General features: G+C 43.1%; 7 protein-coding genes across 7 annotated transcripts; 2 read left to right on the forward strand and 5 right to left on the reverse strand.

The window, feature by feature from the left end:
- Window positions 1-1,417: 1,417 nt before the first annotated feature.
- Window positions 1,418-3,871, reverse strand: Bfra_003581 (putative protein kinase snf1 protein; the record flags this gene model as incomplete). Its single annotated transcript, XM_037333987.1, has 4 exons — window positions 1,418-1,695; window positions 1,743-2,552; window positions 2,610-3,445; window positions 3,501-3,871. 4 exons carry the CDS (start codon window positions 3,869-3,871, stop codon window positions 1,418-1,420), a joined length of 2,295 nt encoding a protein of 764 aa, XP_037194074.1.
- Window positions 3,872-5,260: 1,389 nt separating this feature from the next.
- Bfra_003582 (uncharacterized protein) lies at window positions 5,261-6,234 on the forward strand (the record flags this gene model as incomplete). Its single annotated transcript, XM_037333988.1, has 3 exons — window positions 5,261-5,380; window positions 5,504-5,834; window positions 5,948-6,234. 3 exons carry the CDS (start codon window positions 5,261-5,263, stop codon window positions 6,232-6,234), a joined length of 738 nt encoding a protein of 245 aa, XP_037194075.1.
- A 493-nt stretch (window positions 6,235-6,727) lies between these two features.
- Window positions 6,728-8,429, reverse strand: Bfra_003583 (putative glutamine synthetase protein). The gene is made up of 6 exons (XM_037333989.1): window positions 8,364-8,429; window positions 8,209-8,255; window positions 8,105-8,150; window positions 7,468-7,984; window positions 6,990-7,411; window positions 6,728-6,936 (listed from the first exon to the last, which is right to left on the reverse strand). The coding sequence occupies exons 1-6, from the start codon at window positions 8,397-8,399 to the stop codon at window positions 6,898-6,900; spliced, it is 1,107 nt and encodes a 368-aa protein (XP_037194076.1). The 5' UTR covers window positions 8,400-8,429; the 3' UTR covers window positions 6,728-6,897.
- Window positions 8,430-15,753: 7,324 nt separating this feature from the next.
- Bfra_003584 (putative endoplasmic reticulum vesicle protein 25 protein) lies at window positions 15,754-16,642 on the reverse strand (the record flags this gene model as incomplete). The annotated part of the gene is made up of 3 exons (XM_037333990.1): window positions 15,754-16,193; window positions 16,248-16,371; window positions 16,430-16,642. The coding sequence occupies 3 exons, from the start codon at window positions 16,640-16,642 to the stop codon at window positions 15,754-15,756; spliced, it is 777 nt and encodes a 258-aa protein (XP_037194077.1).
- Window positions 16,643-16,943: 301 nt separating this feature from the next.
- On the forward strand, window positions 16,944-17,676 carry Bfra_003585 (putative u1 small nuclear ribonucleoprotein; the record flags this gene model as incomplete). Its single annotated transcript, XM_037333991.1, has 3 exons — window positions 16,944-16,968; window positions 17,058-17,159; window positions 17,222-17,676. 3 exons carry the CDS (start codon window positions 16,944-16,946, stop codon window positions 17,674-17,676), a joined length of 582 nt encoding a protein of 193 aa, XP_037194078.1.
- A 2,100-nt stretch (window positions 17,677-19,776) lies between these two features.
- Window positions 19,777-21,584, reverse strand: Bfra_003586 (uncharacterized protein; the record flags this gene model as incomplete). The annotated part of the gene is made up of 2 exons (XM_037333992.1): window positions 19,777-19,970; window positions 20,039-21,584. 2 exons carry the CDS (start codon window positions 21,582-21,584, stop codon window positions 19,777-19,779), a joined length of 1,740 nt encoding a protein of 579 aa, XP_037194079.1.
- A 1,069-nt stretch (window positions 21,585-22,653) lies between these two features.
- Window positions 22,654-23,832, reverse strand: Bfra_003587 (putative pectin lyase a precursor protein; the record flags this gene model as incomplete). Its single annotated transcript, XM_037333993.1, has 1 exon — window positions 22,654-23,832. One exon carries the CDS (start codon window positions 23,830-23,832, stop codon window positions 22,654-22,656), a length of 1,179 nt encoding a protein of 392 aa, XP_037194080.1.
- Between the last annotated feature and the right edge of the window lie 811 nt (window positions 23,833-24,643).

A 24,643-nucleotide genomic window follows, 5' to 3' on the forward strand; every position in this document is an offset into this window, starting at 1 on the left:
TCCCGTATCCATCCACATTCCACATCCGCCCTTCCGCAATAAACATCCCCCAACTTCCAATTTCCAATCTCCAACCTTCCCTCTTCATCCGCAAAAGCCAGAGCCAACGCACCGCCCCCCTTTATCTGCGCGCCGCGTTCGAGAAGTAGCTCGAGCGAGAATCTCGCGATATTCATGCGCGGTTCCAGCAGCGAGGAGGGATTTTTCATATATTCGGCGATGTCGCTACGGTCTGGCTTGGATTTGCGCTGGCGAGGAGATGGAATGGAAGGGTTTACAGAGAGATGGCTGCTCGTCGTGGCGATACTTGGTATGTCTCCGAACTGGGGGATGGGGTGGTGGATATCGAATGCCTTTGCGTGGATCAAGAGGTGATGACTAGCAAAGGGATGGTGAGATGCGATGGCTGTCATGAACGGGAAGATACTTTTGCGCCGGGGAAAAGATAGAGGGGGGTGATGGAGACGACGTCGTAACTTGTGGCTAGGTTTAGGAGGGGAGTGAGGAGATTGTGGGGGGTGGCTGACTGGCTAGATAGCCATCTACTCTTCTTCAGTTTGATGTGCAGCTAAGCGAAATGATTCCTTTCCGGATTTTCAAGAGATATATCCATTCATTCATCCATCCATCCATCCACCTGTAATCGCAATTAGACTTTGCTTTCTCTCCCACCCATTTCAAAGACTACTAAGTCTCTGTATCATCAAGGGAAGTGCGCAGTTCAATTTCAATTCAAGCCCTTAAGTCCAAGCAAGTCTCAACAATAATATTCGCAACCATGTTCCCGTTCAATTTTATCATCTGTAAGACTGTAACATCCAAGTAAACCAGATTCGGACATCTAAATCTCTTCAGCTATATTTGTATTTGCATCACTCTTGAATTTTAGCAATCTTCAGGCACGTCTGCTTTCAACTTTCTTTATCACTCTCCACCATGCCCTCCCTCTCTGAACTATAACCTCTCCCAAATTCAAGTCAAGCAAGCCACAAATAAGACATGTTTCTCTCCCAAAGTTCCCTGAATAGTAGTAAATACTTCCATGATAATAAAAGAAAAAGGCAGCCTGTAAATTGCGAGACCGCATAGAACTCCGACTACTCCCCTTTCAATTCAATCATCCATTTCAATCCGTTCCGGTCCATGCAATTCGCCAGTCCATTCGTAATAAACACAAGGCAGTATGCCAATCAAGTCGAGTCGAGGTAGTAGCAGTAAGGTATAGAATCACCCACCAGCCACAATTTTAATACCCGATTCCCCGAAGCCGATTCCATCCACATCCACATTCCAAGCTCACTTCCCATACCAAAGAAATAATCATATGAAATTTTCATTGCTCATTATTGTATTTCATATTTCACGAAAAGTATTATCAAACCAAAGAGAGTCGACCATTCAATGATTAGCGAACCATCTAATCAGCTTCCGCCAATTGAATGATTAATTTACTAGCCAAATCCAAGAAAGGGAAAGGACTAGTAACATCTTTTTCCTCGCACAGCATACCCTTTGCAGTTTCATATCCTGCGCATTTGAAATCCACTAGATAGACACTGGGTTCCATTTCATAGAGTTGGATATCGAGATGCATGATGACGCCTGCATCAGATTCATCATCTTTTGGCATTGAGGAGGGGAGTGCGGGACTAGAAGTTGAACTGTTCAGGGAAGCAATGGAATGACGTCGGATGTCTATCAAAAGTTAGAAGAGATTCTCAAATGACTGAGAAATCACTTACCAGTTTTCTTCCAACGGACATGAAGCACCCATGGATCTTCCGGTAACTTGTAGTTTCCTTGCTTATCCATACCACTGAATCTATTTCTCTTCGATGAGGTATCATTCATAGAAGTTTCGCGATGCAGAGAGGCTCCACTTCCATTTGGATCATTGTCATTATTATTATCATTGCGATTGTTCCCATTACTTTCATTCTGACCAGGTGTCCATTCATCGCCGACTAACCATTCGGCACCAAGCTTTTGAAGAGCTCTATAAATGCATCCAATTGCTTCAAGAGGTTGATTTCGAGATCGAATCCCAAATTGCCATTTTGTGGGCTTTGATTTTTTCGATGGAACTGGAGTCATACCTGCCGGTTTCTTACCTTCATCGAGTTTCGCCAGAGCTCTAGAGTGTGGATTCAAGCGGCGAACTGTTTCGGCTTTTTCAGCGTCTGTTTGAGGTGATGGTTCGATGACCTCTGAGTGAGATGTTGACAGAGTACTCTCCTGATGGCCAGATTTGTGCGTTTCCATAAACTCTTTATGGTATTGTGGAATACTGCTTGGCAAAATTCCGATTTTGCTAACATATGGTCGACCAAATGATCTATCAGTTCCAATAGAACTACTGGATCTTGGCGATACGGCATCAAGAAGGGGGCTAGGCCGAGGCTGAAATGGCGCAACTGCTGGTTGAACATTACCGGGTCGCTCCTTAATGGCAACCGAAGGCGAATTAGGTAATGAGGGGGGAATTGCTGAGTCGTATGCTGGAGGTGAGGGAATCTGGAAAAGAAGTTGATTTTTATCATCGAAGAGATTTGCTGATTGACTGTTAATTTATACCAACACCGAAATTTTCAAAGTAATGGGCAACTTACGATTAGCTTGCATCAACTTATTCTCCCGAACAATAAGATACGCATCTTTAATGGCCGAAGGTTCTTCCGCAGCCAAAGCCTCTTGAACATCTTTGATACCATAACCCATCGTCTTACTAATTTTTTCAGTAACTTGTACATGTAATTTCTCCTGGATGGCTGGGCTGGCATGAGGTGCAATTGCTCGGGGATTGATAGCCTTTGCCGGGTCGACACCTGTATCAATAAATTCTTCCACCGGAGGTTGTAAATAAGCAGGTAGATTTGTAGTAAACCAAGGATCGTCTCGGATATCGGCAATGGTAGCTCTGTGAACCGGATTGACGGCCAACATTTTCTTGATCAACGCGGCAGCTTCACGACCCATATAACTAGGGACATTGTATTGACCCCTAGCAATTTTCGCAAATAGAGAGGGAATATGTTCATCATCGAAAGGCAATCTTCCCACAAGTAAAACGTATAATATGACACCACAACTCCAGACGTCGACCTCAGGACCAGCGTATAATTTTCCATTAATGACTTCGGGTGCGGCATAGTTTGGACTTCCGCAGCTTGTCTTGAGAAAATTTCCATCCGTCATGATGTTACTAAGTCCGAAATCGGCGATTTTGACATTTAGGTTCTCGTCAAGAAGAAGATTCTCGGGTTTTAGATCTCGATGTACGATCTTATGTCTATGGCAATATTCGACTGCGCAGATAATTTGTTGAAAAAACCGCCTGGCTTCATCTTCTCTCATCTTTCCATGTTGTACGATATATTCGAATAACTCATTTCCGGCATATTCAAGAACCATAATTATCTCGGAGGTCGTTTTAATGACGGTATACCTGGGAAAGTATAGTTAGCTACCAAGTAAATAAGCATAGCGGGGGCAATCCTGACAATTTGATAATATGAGGATGTCTCAAAAGCTGAAGGTATTCGATTTCTCGCTCCACTCTCCCAGCCATATCACGACTGATCAACTTCCTCCTTCCAATAATCTTCAACGCAACCTGTTGACCTGTCACTCGATGGACCGCCAATTTAACCTTTCCAAAGGAACCCTCTCCAAGCGTACGTATGACTGAGTATGCGCCCACTCGCTGCTCCGTCTTTCTTTGCGGTGCCGGAACCGTTTCCATCCTCCTGCTGTTTCCATTTTGCGAATCACGACGTGAGTGTGAGCCGGCGTCCGAGGCTCTGTGTTGTGCGCGAGCGTTTGCAGATGGTGCCAGAGATATCTCTAGCTCGCCGTCATCGTAACGATTCATGGCTACGTTTGTAGGGTATTTCAATGTGGTTGAATGGTGGTTGATTGACTCGGGGTAATTGTTCCGTTGTCGTTGCTTCAACCCCACCAAAGATGATTTCTGGTGGCTTTCAGCAGGTACTAGGTTGATACAAGCTTCGAATTAAATGTGAATCACCTGTTGTGAGTAATACTTGAAGAGTCAGAAGTAAAAGAGTCAGAAATATTTTCAAGGGTGTAAGAATTATTGAGTGAATGATTTGAAAGAGTCTTCCGTTGGAATTCAAAAAATTGAGAAACCTTATGGAGGAAAAGTTGATTTGTGGTTCCCGCTCTCAACCAGAATCCGACAGAGGTGGTCGATGCGGGAAGCTCTAGGTAGGTAGGTACTTTTAGCGATATCTGGGGAAGTGAAGGGGACCGTAGTAGTGTAACATTGAAAGCTTTATTAGTGCAAGGGGGAGGAGAAGAAGTAAAGACAGGAGGTAGGTAGGTAAGTTTTGTAAATTAACATATATTCATATAATTCGTCCGATTTGCTCCATGTCATGAGGGGACAGAGGTAATGTTGAGATGATAGTACTCGAGTATACAATTTTAATGCTATTTTTCTACCACTCACGAGGGAAAACTCCCAACCTATTTATAGTGTCAAATCATCGAGAAGCACAGAAAAGCAATCAATGCACTCATACAATAGCAGTCAATGACTTCATATTTCGTATTAGATACCTACATTCCAGCCTTTCGCATAACCTACATAGGAGCCAGACATGTATCGGTACTCATCCAAAGTCTATACCAATCTAACGTGCAATTAGCGACGTAATAGAGTTATGACGAAATCAGAAGAATGGAAACCTACCCGGGTACCTAGTAATCAACTCTCGAGTGAATTCAGAAAGTTTCGAGAATGTTTATGTCGTCATATACTGGAACTTATATACACCTCCTCTACTATGATGGTAGTCATTAGCATGTAATTCTCGGTATAATTCAATCGGGGTCCATATTGTATCGTTGATTGTGCTCCCCCTTCAACATTCACTCGTCTTGCGATTTTGTACCATACGAGCATCGATCTAAAGTTACCGACTATTGAGTAACTCTACTCAACCCTCCTCTCACATGATTGCCAGATACCATCAATCATCTCTGCAGTATTTGCCAAACCCACAAGTCCAAAGAATGATCACAATTATAGTATGAATCCAGAAAAGTATCAAATTTCAATTCCCAAAAAGATACCTACCTACACACCAGCCCTGTTCATTCGCTTACTAATCCTCCCTCAAGCTAATTTCCTAATCGAGCAATCCACGCCTTGATATCTTATCGAAAAATTAAATACTTTACATGTCCAGCTCTCACCCCTCACCACCAATAAACATCTCCTCATCATCCAACAAAAATGTTACTCTCAACCTCTCGCGCATTGCCGCATACATTGCGCGCAATAACTCGATCCCACACAACTACATGTTCGAATATACGACGCTCAGTCTCAACATTAAAGGAAAATCCTAATATTGTTTGTTACCCCTCTTATTGTCAACCCCCCCCCCTTCTTCTCCCCTTCTCCCCATCCCCAACTCAATAAATCTAATCCCCTCTCTCCCCCGCCCTCAACTCAGCAAAGCTAACCCTCTTCTAGTACATCCACCCACCCACCTCTTCCTCCCCCCAAACCCACATTCTAACCCTCCTCCCCACCACCCCACCAACCACATCCCTCTCCCTCGGCACCACCACCACCCTCCCCATCACCCCTCAATCCTTCACTCCCAATCCCCAATTCCTCCCCTTCCTCTCCACCATCCTCCAAAAATACGCCCATCTAGATCCACAACTCCATTCGCAAGCCGCCGCCTTCGCCACCACCACGACTCACTTCTCCCTCTCACCCCCATCATCCTATCGTCAAAACAAAGGCGGAAAGTCTTCAAAAGGAAAAGATTCCGGAGCGCCACCTAGTGCCAGTCAAGGTATTTCCTCCGGTTCCCCTCTCCCAAATTCCCCTCCATCTCCATCTACCACACACTACCCCTCCCTCCCCTTTTCCCATTTCCCCAAACCTATAATTAACCCCTCCCCCAAGGCGGCGCCGGCTCCGGCGGCCACGGCGGCTACATCCACCTCTCGGATACGCGCGCACCCCCCGACTACGGCCGCATCGCCTACCCCGAAGACATATTCGGATCTCTCGAAGTCGACGCGACCGGACAATTCGTCGAAGGAGATTCTGGGAAAGCGCCTGGAAATTGGCAAGACTCGGGAACCTACCGCATAGTAACACGTGAGGGCATTTTCGGATTGCCAGATTTCTTGAGGGGGAAATTGGTGGAGGCCTTGAAGGAGGAGGAGAAGAAGATTAATGGAAACTAAGTTGAAGGGGTGTAGAAGGAATATGGAAGTGAAAAGAGTTCTGGAAAGGAGAAAGTGAAAATTATACCTGAAGAGGTGGTTGTGTTGGGCTATGAGATATCTCCAACAATGACGGGAAGGAAAATAGACAAGGGTTATGAATGATGAATTTGGTATATATTGACGTGTGGGGGGATGAAGAGATGGAGATATGAAAGCACGACGAGAACGTTCATGGATGGATGGATGGATGGTTGGCGATGACGATGACGTGCGCCAGTATGTATATTATGTATTACGATTATCACGCGACTCTCTACTTCATAGACATACTATACTATAATGAGGATCTATCTGGGGAAGGGAAATCCGGAGAAGTTGTGGGGTAAATACTACTGTAAGATTAGAATATCCCCAGCTTTAGCTAAAGACAGGGTCGAGTGGATAGGGATGGGCACAGGCCAGCATGTCAAAAAGTATCAAAGTGTCAGAGAAAAGAATAAATGTTATCTGAGTTTCATTCTCTCCCAGTTAGGTCAACCATCTAAAAAGTAACTATCTTGCTAACTTAAGAGCAAGATCGACGAGAAGGATTTGACCTTCAAAATGCAACGAAAATAGACCTTATCGCCAAGCCATTATCAACCTTCTCCCACCCAACCATTGTTACACGCAAAAAACAATCTATTTCTTAACCTCAGTGCCATCGAGTCCACCGAACATCTAGAACTTGGTTAGTCGAATTCATTTGCCACTTGATTAGAAATAAAACTTACAGTCTCCATCATAATACCAGTAATTTGATATGGGTCGGCATTTGAAGCGGGTCTTCTATCCTCAAAGTATCCGTAACCCTTGGCACCACATTCTCTTGGAATACGAATGGATGCACCACGGTTGGCGACACCATAAGTGAAACTGTCGATGGAACCGGTCTCATGTCTGCCAGTAAGACGCATGGCGTTGTCATCTCCGTAAACTGCAATGTGCTCCTTGTGGCGACCCTCAAGCTTCTTGATAGCAGCCTCAATGTGCTTCATACCTCCCTCTACACGCATCTCAGCACTTGAGAAGTTGGAGTGGAGACCAGCACCGTTCCAGTCACCTGGAATTGGCTTGGGGTGGAAAGAGATCTTGGCGCCGAATTCCTCAGCGACACGGTTGAGGAGGAAACGAGCCAACCAGAGGTGGTCACCCACTAAAATAAGAGTCAGTGATTATTCAGATTGATAATGGAAACAGGGGAGTACCCACTTTCGATGCCATCGCAAGGACCAACTTGGAACTCCCATTGAGCTGGCATAACCTCGGCGTTGGTACCGGAGATCTTGATGCCAGCATTCAAACATGCCTTGTAGTGAGCCTCGACAATATCTCTGCAGAAAACCTTGCCGGTACCAACACCACAGTAGTATGGGCCTTGAGGACCTGGGAAGCCATTTACTGGCCATCCGTAAGGTCTATCGGACATATCGAGGAGAGTATACTCTTGCTCCAAACCGAACCATGGCTCGTGTGACTTGTGTGCCTCCATGAGCTTGGCAGCCTCATGACGGTAGTTGAACTTGTTTGGGGTTCCATCGGGATCCCAGCACTCGGTCAAGACCAAGATGTTTGGGGCACCACGGAATGGATCTGGGAAGATTGCGACGGGGCGGAGGTAGACATCGGAGTTGTCACCGGGGGCTTGACCTGTCGAACTACCATCGAAGTTCCATTCTGGGAGATCATCAAGAGTGAATTGACCGCTCTCTGGAATCTTGGTGAGAGTCTGTAAATAGAACAATCATATTAGAACATGACTCATTTGAGGTATTTTTTGGAATTTTTGTTGAGGATTTTGAGTTGAGGCGCAAAGCCGCGGGTATGTGTGTTGGGTATTTTTGCTCACCTTTGACTTGGAACGGGTACCGCCAGTGGAATCGATCCAGATGTACCTTTGTAAAGGATTAGATTTTGAAAGAGGGGAAAAAAGTATTCCATTAATTAGCTTACTCTGCCATGGCAGATCCCTTCTGGTCGAGCGCCATGTATTTCATGAGCTATAATGATCAAAAGTCAAGGTTAGTGTTCTGTTTTGTTGCGCCGATAGCGGGGTATGGTTGTGAGGCACAAAGATTGTGTTATCTTTGAAGGAATGGAAAACTTACGTTCGCCGTATAGGAAACAGTTGTTGAGCCAGCCATGATTGCGGATTTATTATGAGAATATGGAAGAGAGAAAATAAAGGGAGGAATAGAGAGGAATGCGTCAAAAGCAAAGAATCGAGAGTGGTGAAGGGGTATTTGTTATTGTTGTGGTTTTGTGGTTGTGGTTGCAAGACTTCCAAAGTCCTAAGAGTAGGGAAGAAGAGTGTGGGGGATTTGGGGAAGAGAGAGAAAGAGAAAAGGTATGAAAGAGGAACTGGGAATGTTTATGTATGTGTGATTTTTTAATTCACTAGATGTTGAAATGGCAATGGATATGGAAATGGAAACCGAAATAGAATTGGCTATGATTGTCAGCGTAGATAAGAGTGGGGAACATCGGCTAGAGGAAGAAGAACTTTTTGTAGGTTCGACGCTCGTGGCTCATACACCTACGCCCTGCAGGCTGCAGACCGCAAATACCTGGGTAGAATGGCTGAGAATGGGTCATTTACAGGGGTCGGATTAAATGTCGAGAGGCGTTGACATAGTGAATATTAAAGGCAATTAAGTAAATCAATAGAGTATTCAGTACCTAATTAGAATGGAAAGAAACAAATGAATCCAAAGAATCAAATCAAGCACATGAATAAAATTGGAACTATGACTCTTGGTGCTTCTCAAGGGAGGGGCTTGTTGAGCGGGCTTATGGAATGGATGATTTCATATGGAGTAAGAGAGAGAGAGAGAGAGAGAGAGTCATCTATCTCATCTATCCCATCTATCCCATCTATCTACGACCTACGACCTACGACCTACGTGTGTGCATTACAAAGAAGCAGAAACTCTTTCATTGTAATCCTCTACTGCCATACCCACCCAGATATCTGATATCAATCTTTCCTTTGTCCCAAACCCCCATTCACCCGTCCATCCACTCGTTGCCCAATGCCAGCCACAGACTAACATTAATATACGATCTGTCTCGATGTGTGTGTGTGTGTGTTGCTTTTAGAGTCTGAGACTATATCCCCAGTCCCGTTTCTTGACATCCCATGTACACTCAAACCCTTTGGATACATGTCCTCCGTACAAAGTTGCAACTTTTGAGGCATATATTACCCTACTAAAAGATTCATCCTTGAAAGATTCCCTGTCATGGAGTGTTCTGGTATCATGTATCATGTATCTAGTATGATGTAAAATTATATGTGGCAATCATCTTCATATCACCGCCCATTAAGTTAATTGTTTGACAATCCCAAAAGTCAAAAACAAGAACCGCAAAAATAATCCTCCTTGAGCCAGATGCTGGTTGGACTGCACTTCCTCTACTTCGTACCTTCTTTCTTTGCATCTTGACGTTCCCTTTTCGCAAATTGTTCCGCATCGTCACAATCCAGGGGCAATGCATACTATATTAGTCCGTCTACCTAGTACGAGTGTAGTGCATTTCCTGGTCCGAGAATGCAAAAAAGTAGTTTGGTCAAATGTGTCCATCCATACAAATTCAATGGATCTACAGAAAAAATAATCTGTGGTTCCATCATGCTATCGCTGTCGCCGAGCGGGCTTGACTATCGTGATTATCATCTTTGACTCAATCGAGTCAATCAAGTCACTCAAGTCACTCAAGTCACATCCCGCGCAAAATGATGCTCCTGTATACATATCTACAAGACGGTACGAGACGGGAGAATTTTTGAGCCAGCTTTCAGCCATTCCATACCGTTCACATGGATGAAATGTCTTACGATTATCTTCAGCCCTTCCTTTCGAATGGAATTCTCTTTTTCCTGATATCTTGTTTCACCACCGAAAACCACGCAGACAGGGTCTGACAAACCCAGACATTGCAGACATGGCAAGAAAAGGTCTGGTCTCGAGACTCTATCGAACACACACAGAGTGCATGCATCGTGGGAACTTGGGAAGGTCCCCCACACAAACAACAACATGCACATCTCACCCAATCTGTCTATAGCCAATCAATAGTAACGTAAAAAGGTTTTTAAACTCCCCCGGTTTATCATTTCCTCTATCTGCTGCTACCCACGCTCGCACGCTATCAAGACCTTAATAGGGATTCATGATTCTCGAGACCAAACAAAGAGTGGAAATGGCCGAATCTATGGCGTGGCTTTACAAATAGATTGCTTTTTACGGGATAAAGGATGGAGGTATTTGGATGTTGGGACGATATGATTCGGTTCAAGGTCAAAGAATCTTTGGTCTGGCCGAGATCTTGAGTAACAGAAGTCATGGATTCTGATAAGAAGATTAGAATCTGATTGGGTTGATTAAGCCCAGTTCGTAAGCGTCCCATCTAATCCTCGATGCCGTCGTCCGATCTCGCCTATGCTTTTTTCAGAAGAAGAATTTATTACTTCGTATGGTTGGATGAATTGAATCCAATGGGAGGGAAATACAATTTGTCGGGTTTCATCATGTGATCTACCATCCGGTTCTAAATTTATCCCATTGGGAAAGTCCTTGAGACATTATCCGTTTTTTCCTCTCGTCCATTTTAGATTTCTTTCGTTGCATTCCTCGAAAGTTTATTATCAATGGATTCAATAGTAACATCTTACATTTTCTTCTCCTGAATGAAAACCTCTCCAAATGACACTCTCCGTACTTCTTCAACATCTTGGCAATGGTACCTGAATTACATATTCCAGTCGGCATCTCCTTCAACTCAATATCCTATCAGTTGTACATGACAGAACTGCATTTAATTCTGTTCGAGGCCAAGCCCCTTTCTGACACCGACTAACAGGCGAGGTCGTACTTTTCGGGTGTGCTCGCGACTCATTTCTTCGTTTATATATTTGCCTTCATTCATTACCATATATTTGTCGGAATCAGTCGGTTTGCAGGTTTCAACGCTTTTCTGTACCTTATTCACGCAGGTACCAAGACCATCAGCTTGCCATTAGGCCTGGAAAAATCATACCCAACATTCGTGGAAGTATCCTTGAATATTGCTTGGTATTGTTTCTCAGTACACACACCGTTTTTCTAGATTCAAGGCGGTCTGTCGTTTGTCTTCGAGTCTCGATGCAACCAACGTATGTACTGGGCTTTCATATTGTGAAATTTGAATCGGTGACACAGTACCTTTCTAGAGTATTTCTAGAAACTAGCGTGCGACATCTTGTGTTCCACCACTCAGAGCTCAGGGCATCCAACGGCTCCATCCTTTATTTTTCAATTCACGAGTTTCTGATACGATCTCGTATTCCCTTTTTGTGAACTCAAAAATCAAAAGTATGGATTATTATTTCCTCGTACATTACAGTACAACAAATACACCTTCAACTCTGTAAAACGAAATCTTATATAAATAGTATTTTCGAACATTTGCGTAGTGCGGCTACAAGCGGGTTATAAATGATGTGCTTTGGTATCACTCCACCAACCTTGCTACCCCATCGATGATGGTCTCCGCTCTCGGATTTCCCTGGATGCGGCACCCCTCCGTTGATAAGATTGTAACAGGTCGATCCATTCACGTACCCGCCCGCCGTCAATCTGCAAGATCCCACTCGGTAAAGGGTTCCGCTCAAGACGGCACTTGATCGCGACTTTACACAATTTTCGCGTAGCGGCATGTGAAGGGATGAAAACCGAGAATGGACGACCGGTTTATCGAGATATAGTGAATTGCGAATTGCTGATAGATAGAGTTTGTTTGTTCATTCTAGATTTAATGGTGGATGTAATTTGAGGGGAACAACTTAAATGTCAATGCCATCGGTGGTGTTCACAATTGCATCGGATTTTGACAGAATAACATATTCATCTAGTAGAACATTCTGAAATTGGTCACATTTTGTCAAGTGAGATTTGTCGAGTGAGTGATTTATACCAAGTGATATCATGGCGGCGGTACAGAAGATTAAACCTCTATAATCTAGAATGTATCCTCAATTCCAATTTCTACACTACTGAATCACGATCTGGAGATCAGTACATCTATATCTACTAGGTAGGTTTTACTACATATTCGTTCATATTGAGTATTCTAGAATGATGTCGATTTTAGTTCGTTTTAGGTATGCATATATACATACGCGTTTGTATTTGTATTTGTATATGCCATACCTCGAGTCTCAAATCTAGTATCTAATATCTAATATCTAATATCTAATATCTAACATCTATATCGCCATCCCAAGATACAGATAAGATTACAACTCGGAAGGAGTATACTGACTGTATCGCCATATGAACATAAATACACATTCCTAGAAGCTCAAAGTTGTAAGGGTGGAAAATGTCGTGTTAGTTATGGAGGTTGTATGTATGTATGTATGTATGTATGTACTATGTGGGTGTACATATATATGGTTTCTACTAAGCTTGAGTGGTATTGGATGGAGTGAGTAGATGGGGAGAGGGGAAGGGGAAGGAAAGTAGAATATACTTGGTTACTTACTCATGAGTCATCGAGGTATACACAATGCGTTTGTGAGTTTCGTGTGGAGTTGAGAGATTGTAAAGATTGGGAATAAGGTAATATGTTAATATGTTAATATATATACACGTATATACGCAAATTCTATCGGAAAGAGTCTCTTCCTTTCCTTTGTATGTATATACGAGATATTTGATTACGAAATATAATAATTATTTTGCTTGCTTGGTACTCGGTGTTTTATATTTATAGGAATGGAGAGAGAGGGGGGGGAGATGGAGATGGAGATGGAGATGGAGATGAAAATAAAGATGGAGATGAAAATGAAGATAGAAATGAAAATAGAAATAGAGATAAAGATAGAGATGGAGATGCAGATAATAAGATGCATGTAAGTATTCAAACTCTGAAAGAGAATGAATATCTATATCTCCTCTTGAATCTTGTAATTGGAGAGCAAAGATTCCGACTTACGATTTGTATACCCTACCTACTCACATCATTTCTGGATGGATTTAATCTGAGTAGTCAATTCTTCTTGGGAGCATTTCCCCTCCTCACTCTCATCAATACCGCTATCAATCTGTCCGGACATAGCCTTCATCTCCCCTATCTCCTCTATTTGAAATAAGCGTAATATCGAGATTCTCCCTGATGATCATGAAATTATCATCATGTGCATATTTGGGGGGGCTCCTAAACACCCATTTTCAAAATCATCGCTTCGTTCTTAAAGATCTCGTTTCTGAACTTGTATATGATTAGCATTCTAATGCTCTCCAACCCATTCTAATCCCTCCCTTCTCATTAAAGTTCAAGTTTTTGAAATATCTGTCTCTTCTATAAGATTCAGGAACTACCATTCCCAATCTCAATCTCAAGTACGTCAAAAATAAGAATAGTAAACCTCCCCTTTAAACTCCAATTTTCATCTTGAACTACAGGAGAAATCGATTCAGCAACGATATCTGCTGTTTCCAAATATTATAATCTCTACTTTGGAGTCGTGATCGCGAATCTCTTGATTCTTAGGATAATAAGTAATCGATGTGCTGTATCATCACATTCTTAGTTAGGGCGTCGGTGTAGAAAGTGAGAAACGAGTGATGGCATTTTGGAATAATGTATATTTTGATTTAGTAAATGTGATTATGTGAATGAGTAGGAGAGAAAAGATGATGATCGGAAGATGGAAGATTGTCAATACTAAAAAAACCATGTGGTTTACAGAAAGTTGGTGGTGGCAAGGGAAATTTGAAGTTGAAGACGTGTGGGTAGGTAGTAAATATTTAGCACATGGAGTAATAATTAATCAGTCTCTTGGCGTCTCTCTGAATGTTTCTACCTTTGATATATCTAATGTTTTCATTGTGTGTATCCAAAAACGTGGGTGGATGATAGTAGTCATTCCTACTTGTTCAGATATCTTCACAGCTGTCTCGAAGCTCAATATCTCATTCAGCTAGTATACTTATCTCCCCAATCTCAACTCTTTGTGCAATATTTCTACTTTAAAGCGCCGATTTATCATAAATCTTCTCCTACTTTCCCTCAACCTCAACCTCAACCTCCATCTCCATCCCTTCATTATCCTCATCCTCTTCCCCATCTTCTACCCCGAAACTCTTCATACCACCCACCAACTTCCTAGGATTCTTATCTTCTCCTTCTCCTTCTTCTCCATCACCATTCTCCTTTTGCTTAGCCAGCAAATTATTTCCCGTCAAAATACATAAAAGCCCCCTCTAACTGTCCCCATCCCAATCTTGGCAATATTCTTGTACCCATTATCTCCAATCCATTTGCAACGAATTCCCACCACATCTTTGCATTTCCCTCCACCCTTTACCCTTAACCTCATCTTAAGTACCGCCTTCTCTATCAATCCACTGCTTGTGCAGATAAGAACATTCTCCACATCACTCTCCTCAACCACTACAGATTCACCGAGTACTACCGATTTTCACTGTACATAAACTCATCGAATTCTATTCCATAATACGTCCAGTCCCCACTGAAGGACAGTCAGTATATCGGTTATGCGACATACACTTGACCATTGTTTTTGCGAATAGCACTTCAATGGTGTTTATGAAGTCTTCATATTATTTGTATTGTGGCTATCGATTTTGTATGTCTGTTCTAGGTTCGGAGCTACGAGAGCTATATGCAATACAGCTTGTGCGCTAGCGCATAATCACGTATATACTCACTCATATCGTAACATATTTTAGACGTTGTTACCATGCTCTGAAATTTTAGGATCTAGGCGCGGAAAAGATGACATCAACCTTGATAGATTGGGCATTCATTCCGTGAGAGAAACTCAAAATTCTCCCTCGAAGACCTACATGTTGCCTTAAAAAAAACTCACTGCAGAAATGATAATTCAGCCCAACTATTAGCGGATCGATACTTGAATAGAGCGATGGATGTATATTTGCTTCGGGTGGGAGCATGGCGTTTTAAGATATGCCGGCTCAAACCATAGTCTCACATGTAAGTTGACAAGATTTCACACTTCGATGTCCAATCCATCAAATCCCATCGAGAACCGTGGATTGTGACTGTAATTGAATTGTTACCGCATATCAGAATTTTCAACGTTCCTCTTTGATGCCTAACCCCCAACTTTCCTTCTGATGCTTGCATCTTCTCTGCTACACTTTTCGTGGTTCAAAGCTAAAAGCGATTAGAGTGTACACAATCAAAGCTTGTGGCATGATTACGAGCGGAATACCAAATGGCCCTATCTCAGCTGTATCTCCTTCCAGTGCGTGGAGATAATGATGGCACTATAAATATAGCACTTGATTTGAGTAACACATGGGAGATATGAATCCCAAACTTCTGGGAACTCTTTCTCAATCGACCAAACCAAAAAATGCGATGGGAATCAAGAATTAGGAGTATCGTATTGCTGAGAAATAGAGAGCTTTTTAACATCGCATTCCATTTTACAGATGTCTTCGCACTCTAGTAAAACAAAGGGTCTTAATCGCTGAAAAAGCCCACCCCATAAGCCGCCATCCTCATAACAACCATAGTATTCATATCTAAATAAGATGCTTTGATCTGTTCCCCATTTGTTAGCGTCAAATAACCTTTCCGTAATAATTTCAAAACATACCTGAAATACGCTCTCAAATAGATAATCTGCCAAGCTCCCAGCGATACCAACATTCCCATGGTTCCAAATGCAAACCATTTAACTCTGTTATTCGTGCTCTCATTCGTGTCTCTCAATTTCTGTTCTCTGTGTCTAAGGTATTCCATTTCCGCAACGATTTCTGCGACCATTTCCTCAATGCGCCGTAATTCGGTTTCGACTGGCTTAAGTTTTTCTGTAGCTTGAACGGCAGACCAATCTTTGGCATCGGCTCCAATATCAATATCGAGTTCAACGTGGCGGCGGGGATTGTTAACACGGTTTGCTAGATGTAATTAGTACTGGCTGCGATGAGAATGAAGAAAGGGCGGCAACGAACAGGCTGTAAAGTAATTGTAGAAGCAAACATCAAATGATGCATCGGCGTGAGATGTGAAGGCCATTCTTTTTTCACCTACAATATCCTTTGGCTTTCCGTATTCATTTCCAACAGCATCTTTAATCTATCTTTCATGTCAGCATGCGTCCAGACCTTCTTCAACCAATTGCATGAAAACGTACATGCATATCGACTTGCATGCCATCTCCCTTTGAACCATCAATGGTAGCAGTAACCACAACCAAAGTATCCTTAGCCACAAAATTCCTAATGCATCTCTCTGCCTTCTTGTCTCCTTTGTGATAAGCGTCAATATCGAATTTCAGTGCTTCCGCAACTGCTAGTACCAGAAAGAAACTGCAAAGTGCTTGCAGAAATGACCTTGTGTATGCCATGGTGTGTAAAGCCGAATCGATTGAGTGGAAAACAAGGGGCTCCGAAAGATATGTGTAAATGGAGCTCTCGAAACTCAAGAACCAGATCGCGGTAATCCAAAGATTTAGACGACGTGTAAGGTTCGGGGTACTCTACAGGGATGTGAAATCTTGAGTCACGTGTCATCGAAGTTTGAACTTCTAGATTTGGATTTGGGCATCTTTGGACCTTCAATTTCAACGACAACAACAATACTTGAGATATTTAATACCGCCAAAATGCCAAAATGTAAGTTTTTGAACATCTGCGACTCTGTTTTATATGCTAACTACTCTCACAGTCTTCTGTAAGTTTAAAATAAACGCGCCGTGCGACTTGCGACTATTCGAGCTCCATCTCCATCTTCGCGAACAGCTTGCTAATACATCTTCATAGGCGATTATTGCGATGTCTACCTCACTCACGACTCGATGAGTGTGCGTAAAGCTCATAACAGTGGACGTAATCATTTGCGCAATGTTGTCGATTATTATCAACGTATGTTCCTCCCTCTCCACGATCACCAAACTAAGTAAACTAATACATTGTCCTAACCCTAGAAATCGGTCACGAAAAAGCCCAATCAGTAATCGACTCCATCACATCTTCCTATGCCGCCGAAGGTCAATCCTCTTCGAATCCTATGCTTCACAACCCAGCAGCCTCGGCACCTTTCCCACCTTTCCCACCAGCCAATTTCCCTGGAGGCGTTCCACCACCTTTCCCTCCATCTTCTGGTCCAGGTGGTATGCCATTCCCTCCGCCAGGCGCAAGAGGTTTCCCAATGCCTCCTTTACCTGGACAACCTGGTGCACCACCTATGCCACCATTCCCGGGTATGCCTGGTATGCCTGGTATGCCTGCTGGAATGCCATTTCCTCCTCCAGGCGGCTTGCCACCTAATTTCCAATTCCCAGTTCCCCCACCAGGAGGTTTCCCAGGAATGCCACCACCGGGTGGTCAAGGGTTTCCGGGCATGCCCCCACCAGGGGGAAATCGGGATGAGAGGAGATAGACAGATAATGGCATATGTTTAGAGTTGAGAATTGGAGAGATGATATGGACTTTGGCGTTCAGGGTTGAATTACTGGCACGTACATTATTAAGGATATTCATCATGCGGATGATTTGTTTCGTGTTCAAAGAACAGCAGAATGAGAATATGAGGCAGGTTGATGCGTTCGATGAATGGGCTCTCTGGAGACTGTTGTCGAATTCTAGTAATGGCCATGCAAATTATTAAACAGCGCGGTACCGCAGGAAAATACTGGAGTTGGGAGAAATTGTACTATTATGGCTGAAACATACGGCATCACAAAGCAAGCGAAAGAATGAAACCCTTTTCACATCAAGAATGTCTAGTTGGCATTTCTACATGTTCTTTTAGTGTTTGGATAGTGATACAATTAACCATTTAGAAGTCTATTATCGTTGATCATATTGCTGTCATTTGGCCAGCATTGAAAATTGAACAAAATTCAATTCTGAGCAAAGTCTTGGCCCTTTTCTAGATTTAATATTTTGGCATAGCATTTGTTGTTCTGGTGTCAAAATTGAATACATCATGATCTACAAACCGCATCAAAGTAACCCTTTCCTTGTTTTGTTCCCCAGCTACATCTGCATCTACCCTCAAAAAGTCGATGTTGAAGACGTCGATTTATAAAGATTGACAGAAATGTGATATGATACAAGATGTAGCTTTATTGAAGTGAGTGAGCAAACGCACAAACTAACTGCTACCTTTTTCTCCAATCCATTTATTCCTATCATTTCTCAAATTTCTTTTCCCGTTTATACCGACCTAAATCTAAACCATCAACCAGATCGCATAGATGGTGCGGTCTGGTGGTAGAGTGGTAAAACGCCAAGATCGAACGAGTAAAAATATCCTCGCGGGGGGTATTCTCCTGCTAACTAAGGGGTTAGTAAGGTTTTGCTTGTCTGTTCTTTGGAGATTTTTTTGTTCCTGTTAAGGGCAATTTGAAGATTTGAAGGTGTTTTTCTCTATGCTGCGAAAATTGTATTGAGTGGTTGGTTGTTGTTGCTGATGGACGTGAGGCAAGTGAATATATTGTGGGGCGTCCATGGTCATCATAACGACAAAGAATGACTAAATGCACCTTTCGCACAGTTCATATGACTGCTCTCGGTACTTCAAATGTTAGTAGTGAAAAATTATATGTCTCTAAGATGCCGATTGTCTGGGTGTTTGAAATACAAATCTCATCGCTAGCACAACTTGAGAAAATGTTGATCTCGGCACACACACAGCTCACCCCAATCTGCCATGTAGCAGATAGGATCTCAAGGTTTTGTGCAATTCATCCCCCCTATCTACACTACTTCATCAATCCAAACAGAGTGCCTCCTTCCAATGTGAGACTCAAGAAGCATAAATACTCGGTGGTCTATCTGAGAATTCGAGTGAGAAAATGACTATTCCTAACAGCAATCAAGACTCTCGCATATTCTTCAATATTTGTATCTCCATCAAGCATTTTTGTCTGCAGGTCTCAAGGCTCAGGCAAGAGTCATACGCTATCCTGCTTAATCGAGAATTGCTTATTCCCCTTACTGAAATTGTTTTCCATTACGATACATTCATATCTGACATAGGGGGATCACTTTGTGAAGCAGCATTCCTCTCATCAAACCCCCGCATTACAATACGGGCTTTGTGCTCACCTGCAAACTTCTGCCCAATCTCGCAATGTGACATGACAGGTCTTGTAAGTAGACAAATCACGACTCGCTTTCAGGAGGTGAAATATAGGTATAGTCGTTAGTACATAGGTGGCAGCCATAAACAGTACCATTGCTTGAGCATAGTAATATCATAATTGATGAAGTAGCCGTATTTTAACCGAAGACAAAGCTCCAATAATTGCACCAGACCCCACCTCAATACATCCCGTGATATTAGAATTTTCAAAAAGTTCACTGCCTTCAATCGCTGGTGGATATCCACATTTTACATCCTCAGTTGAATCTCTGTACGCGCCACAGAAGTTAATCAGACATGGATCCCAAATAGTTTAGTTTCTGGATGTAGCGCAGACTTTCTTCCACAGTGGCGCCAAATTTATTGACGAAATTCAGGTGCAAAAGTGAATCAAATGTAGTCGAACATTTCCTTGACTATTTGAATGCCAGATACACCATTCGATATGCGAAGGGAGGCACCCCCCCTTCCGTTCATAGTTTGCTTTCGCGATTTTAGCAGTCCAGCTGCACTTACATATCTTCGGACCTCATCTGGCTTGCGAGCCCATTTCGGACAATTTTTATTGTCATCTTTGGGATATTCTTTGAAGATTCAGCATTGTTATTAATAACCTTCATTTAATCCAATCAAAAGATATTAGGACTCTCACCTTTCATCTTGCGGGCTTTGAATGTCAAGAGTATCAGCATCATATCAGCAGCCTCGAAAGCATGAAAACATCTCCTCGCCACCATCTCCGCAAAATCTAACTCTTGAGCACTTGTCAGCCGCTCTTCGGACCAGCGCCTCCGCAATTCTAGCACACGATTCGACCACCTGTTCATGCCCTCTTCTTCAGCGAGCTCGGGATAGAGATTGTAAAGCTCCGACTCCTGCAGTTTTTCTAAAGACACCACACACGATCGACCCGCATGGTGTACTGATCCCTGTGAAAGGAATTCACCATTCTGGTACCTTTCATCCCCAAGACGAAAGTGGAAGAATCTTTTTGTATCCCCACCCAATTTTGCAGCCGTGTTATGATACGCTTGCAGAAGCCACATATCTGGTGCGAATTGCCCGTGCGGAAATCTCCTCGTGTCCACTGCGCAGATCTGGATATTTGCTGCAGAGCAGCGGAACCTGCGGCGTCTCCAGATCGCGTATTGAATTGCGAACAAAAGAGAGCTTGTCCACGAAACTAGATTATCCGAGTATTCTCCACCACAAGTATGTTTAGCCAGATGTGTGTGCATCATATGTGTCGCTTCGTGTGCGGAAAGAGACAGAAGATCTATTCTGCTGTCATAGGGTGGCTTATGAACACTTGCTAGTGAAGCTACCACGCTGTTATCATTTTTCCCCGAGCTCATAGTGTCAAAAGTCCGGAACAAATAATGTGGGATATCTGCAGTCCCAAGCATGTGAAGTTCGATCTCGTGGTTTGCAGGTGGGTGGAACAGCGTCGGTCCGTTAGGGCATCTCCCCAGTACAAAAACCCAAAAGTCGACCCAGAGCTCTTCTTCTCTCTCCCTTTCCTCTCTTCTATGCTGCGTTTGTTCCTCTATGGACTTGGCATAATTTTGGTCGATTAACAGGCGATCTTCATGTTCATAATATCCCTCAGCCTGGTAATCAGGGTCATATGGCCTTTCAAGAAGCGCCTCGTCGTGTGGAACAAAATAGTTGTCGGTATGTAATGAGCCGGAGTAGCTGCTAGCTTGATTATAACACTCTTCGGCGATCTTCCATAGGATGACATCGCTCGAGTTGTCCAGGACGCCTCGGACTATACTTCTTATTTGCTCGTCGAAGTGTGTCAACATACGCTGAAGCAGAGACCCGTCGCGGAACTTAGCCCCACCCTGGCCTCCAAGAGAAGTAAGGGAAGCAACGATGGACACTTCCCGGGCATTTTTAAGTGTATTGGCCGTATCATCGAGAATTCGAACCGCTTCAGTAACCTCGTTGGCTAGTCTGCAAAGTAAGTTTATTTGTGTGATATCCAGACTACTGGGGTAGGGTATGGAGCCAGCTAATGAATGAGCTTGCTGTGCCTGTGAGGAAATTACTTTGACAGATTGATCGAGCGATTGGATTGAATCTTGAAGAGTTGAGCTTGAGTGACCAGGAACCTGACTGTCGACCTCAGATGTCTTGTCTGCAATGTTCAATTCTTTCACCAAACTCGCAACAGCATCAACGCTAAGTGCCATTATAGTTTATTCCGTCTTTTAAATGGAGACTTTACTATAGTGTGTAGGAGGAAACTGCAGTTTGCAGAGGTTGGATTGCTTACCAAACTCATATGCAGGGTTTGTATCACATCACAAATTACATACGATAACCGTAAGGTCAACGTGTATTAAAGCATAAACTATAAAATTTCCCAGTGTGTTTCAAGAAACTATTTTGAAAAGACGGAACAGAGTAAGAGTTTGATTATTTTGCATGTACATATTGTGTAAAATCTACACGTTCTGAGGAAGTGAGGAGAGGCTGCAAAGACACTGTGGGGTTTACCGTGACAATCTATTGAGAGCACGGATCTCATCCCATTTCCACTCATAAGCACGTGACAAGATCAACTCTGTGGGGTAAATTATGTTGTAGCGACGAAAGTTACTACCGGTAGGCATGGCCCAAACACAAAGATGGGAGCTAAACAGTAGCTGCAAAGACAGACTCTTGATCGCGAATCAACCCGTCCAAGGTTCGGAAGAATCTCGACCGTTTTGATACGGACAGTAAGTCTTTTCAGGCTACAAGTGGTTTTCTGACTGACAGGCCTCCAGAAGCAAGTCTACATTCAGGCCGAGATTACTGTCATCATTACCGACAGTAACGATAAACAATTGCTTATAAGTCAACTACCCTATTTTCTGGCCAGCCCTGTTTTGGACCACCCTTTTACACCAAAATTACTTTTTTGGCCTATTAATATCTCCATGAAAATGCCATATGTCACCCCTCTAATATACACTTTCTAACGAACTTCGTTAAATATTAGTCTTCTAAGTAATACATACTATACTATTACTATCATCGTACTGCTCTATACTTCTGTAGAACTTTACACTATAAAATAATATCATCCAGTAACGAGTCTAGTATTTCTAATAGAAAGCAATCACATCAGATACTAGAAATGTCTTTTAGAACCAAAAAATTGACTATTTAATTATAACGACTTCTATACAAATGTTGCCTAAATATTTTCATCTCACTCTTCCCTTCCGTCTCCCCTTCTATCATCCCTCCAGTCTACCCTCTCCAACCCATCACTTAAATCTTTCCAATACCAGCATTCTTAAGAACATTGGCCTTGGTAGTTCCGACAGCAGCAACAGTAGCAAGAGACAATCCCTTTGCAGCAGTCAAAACATTAGTGTTCGTTCCAGCAAAAGATCCAGATGAGACAAGGCTGTTAGCCTGGCAGTTACGGCCAAGGATCGAAGCACATCCTGCAACACCACTGCTTGAAGACCAAAGAGGGTTGCTGGTGATGTCGAAGATGACGGGTGTAACAGCATTCTCGAAAATGTTGCCCTCAGCAAGGACCTTTGCTCCTTCGCCGATTTGGAATGCGTTTCCTTCGACATTGGACCAGTAGTTGTTGGCAGCTTGGAGGAAGACATTTGGTGTGACTGATGAGTGCAAGCCTCCAACCTTGGGTCCACGACCACTTGTGTTGTGGATGTAGTTGCCCTTGAAAGTGACAGTATCTTGGGAACCGGTGAAGTAGAGTGTCCAGTAATGGTGGTTGTTGCACTTAGCAGACCAAAGAGTAGTACCATCGAACTCAGAGTTGGTAATGGTGACACGGTTGGAGGCACCTGGTCCCATGGTAATGAATTGACGACCAATTCTGGAGATCTTGACGTGATCGATCCATAAAAGATCTGTGCCATCAACGGAGATAGCATCTCCACCCCAGATGTACTTGGGGTTCATCTCGACGAACTCAACGTTCTGGATAATGATGTTCTTAGCACCTGCAATGTAGAAACCTCTACCCTTAATCTTTCCAAGAGCTCCAACACCAACAATAGATTTGTTGGAACCGAGCTTGATAGCATTTGGAGGAATACCGGCGACATTGTAAGTGATAGTCGGTTTAGCAAGAGCTTGATTGGCGTTTGCAGATTGTTCACACCAGCCATTGATATCGACTGAATCTTGTCCGGCACCGTTGCTGCATGTGTTTGAAAGAGGTGTGCAGCCTTTCTCAGTTTTTGTGCCCATGGTGTTTGTGAAATCCCAGGTCTTGTCAAGGACAATGGTACGGGCAACATTATCAGAGAGCCAGGTAACAAGCTCGTTGATGTCCTTTGGGGATGCAGCAGCAGCAGTTCCACCTCCAGTGGCGGCAGCAGCGAAACCTTCAGCTTTGCCAATGACTCCTGCGGCGTCAACTGCGATAACAGAGAGCATGAGGATAGCGAGGGTCTTGAATGAAACCATGATGATTGATTGAAATGAAGTTTTTGATATAACTTTAGAGAAGGAGCGTTGGTGATTGATTTGCTTGAGTGTAAGCTGTGTTGTAAAAACGAGTGAATGGAATGAGTGAATGGAATGAGTGAATGGAATGAGTGAATGAGTAATGAATGGATGAGTTGATGAGTTGATGATATTAGAATACCTCGAGACTTTTAACGTCCTTATATACTGTTAACCTACTTGACCATGTTGTCCATAATCCCATCAAGAATCGGACATTATCCCTCCAGTATCCCCAATCCTCTAAGGCATTACCTCGACACGAGAAAAAAGGGATTCCAAAGGTCGCACACTTGGCGGATAGTCACTCTATCCACCGTAAACAATTTACTTGACTTTATTCAAACTCTTGATGGTGGGTATATTTCCCCAGAAACGCTTGGCCATGTCACTCATTTCACTGCTTAAAACTCCAATGCATATTCCAATTCATAAACATCAGCCCACGAAAGGAGAAAATTGCTGACAAAGGAGTGCTCCAGATTTTCTTGGCGACGAAATTGTTTGCATAATCATGGTAGAGCATATTCGCAATCGCGTATTCATCTCAATAGACCTTCGCAAACATCTGATGATCAAGTAAGACCCTCGAATATTTTTCGGGCCGTCCTTTCATCTCATCTATTTGACTTTTATGACCTTGTAACTCTGGACGAACTCAGCAATATTCTCGAATGCACCTGGATAGTAGTTTATACTTTCGAGGCGTTCTGAGTGTACGAGGTTGTTTAAACTTAATTAGGTTCGCTGACTACAAACACTCAAAAGAATG

Source organism: Botrytis fragariae (assembly GCF_013461495.1).
Source record: "Botrytis fragariae strain BVB16 chromosome Unknown tig00000045, whole genome shotgun sequence".
NCBI lineage: Eukaryota > Fungi > Ascomycota > Leotiomycetes > Helotiales > Sclerotiniaceae > Botrytis > Botrytis fragariae.

Coding starts and splice junctions, on each gene's coding strand:
- Bfra_003583 (XM_037333989.1), bottom strand. CDS start 8,399: ATGGCTGGCTCAACAACTGTTTCCTATACGGCGAAC. Junction 8,256..8,363: donor CTGTTTCCTATACGGCGAAC/GTAAGTTTTCCA, acceptor TGATCATTATAG/CTCATGAAATACATGGCGCT. Junction 7,985..8,104: donor GTACCCGTTCCAAGTCAAAG/GTGAGCAAAAAT, acceptor TTCTATTTACAG/ACTCTCACCAAGATTCCAGA.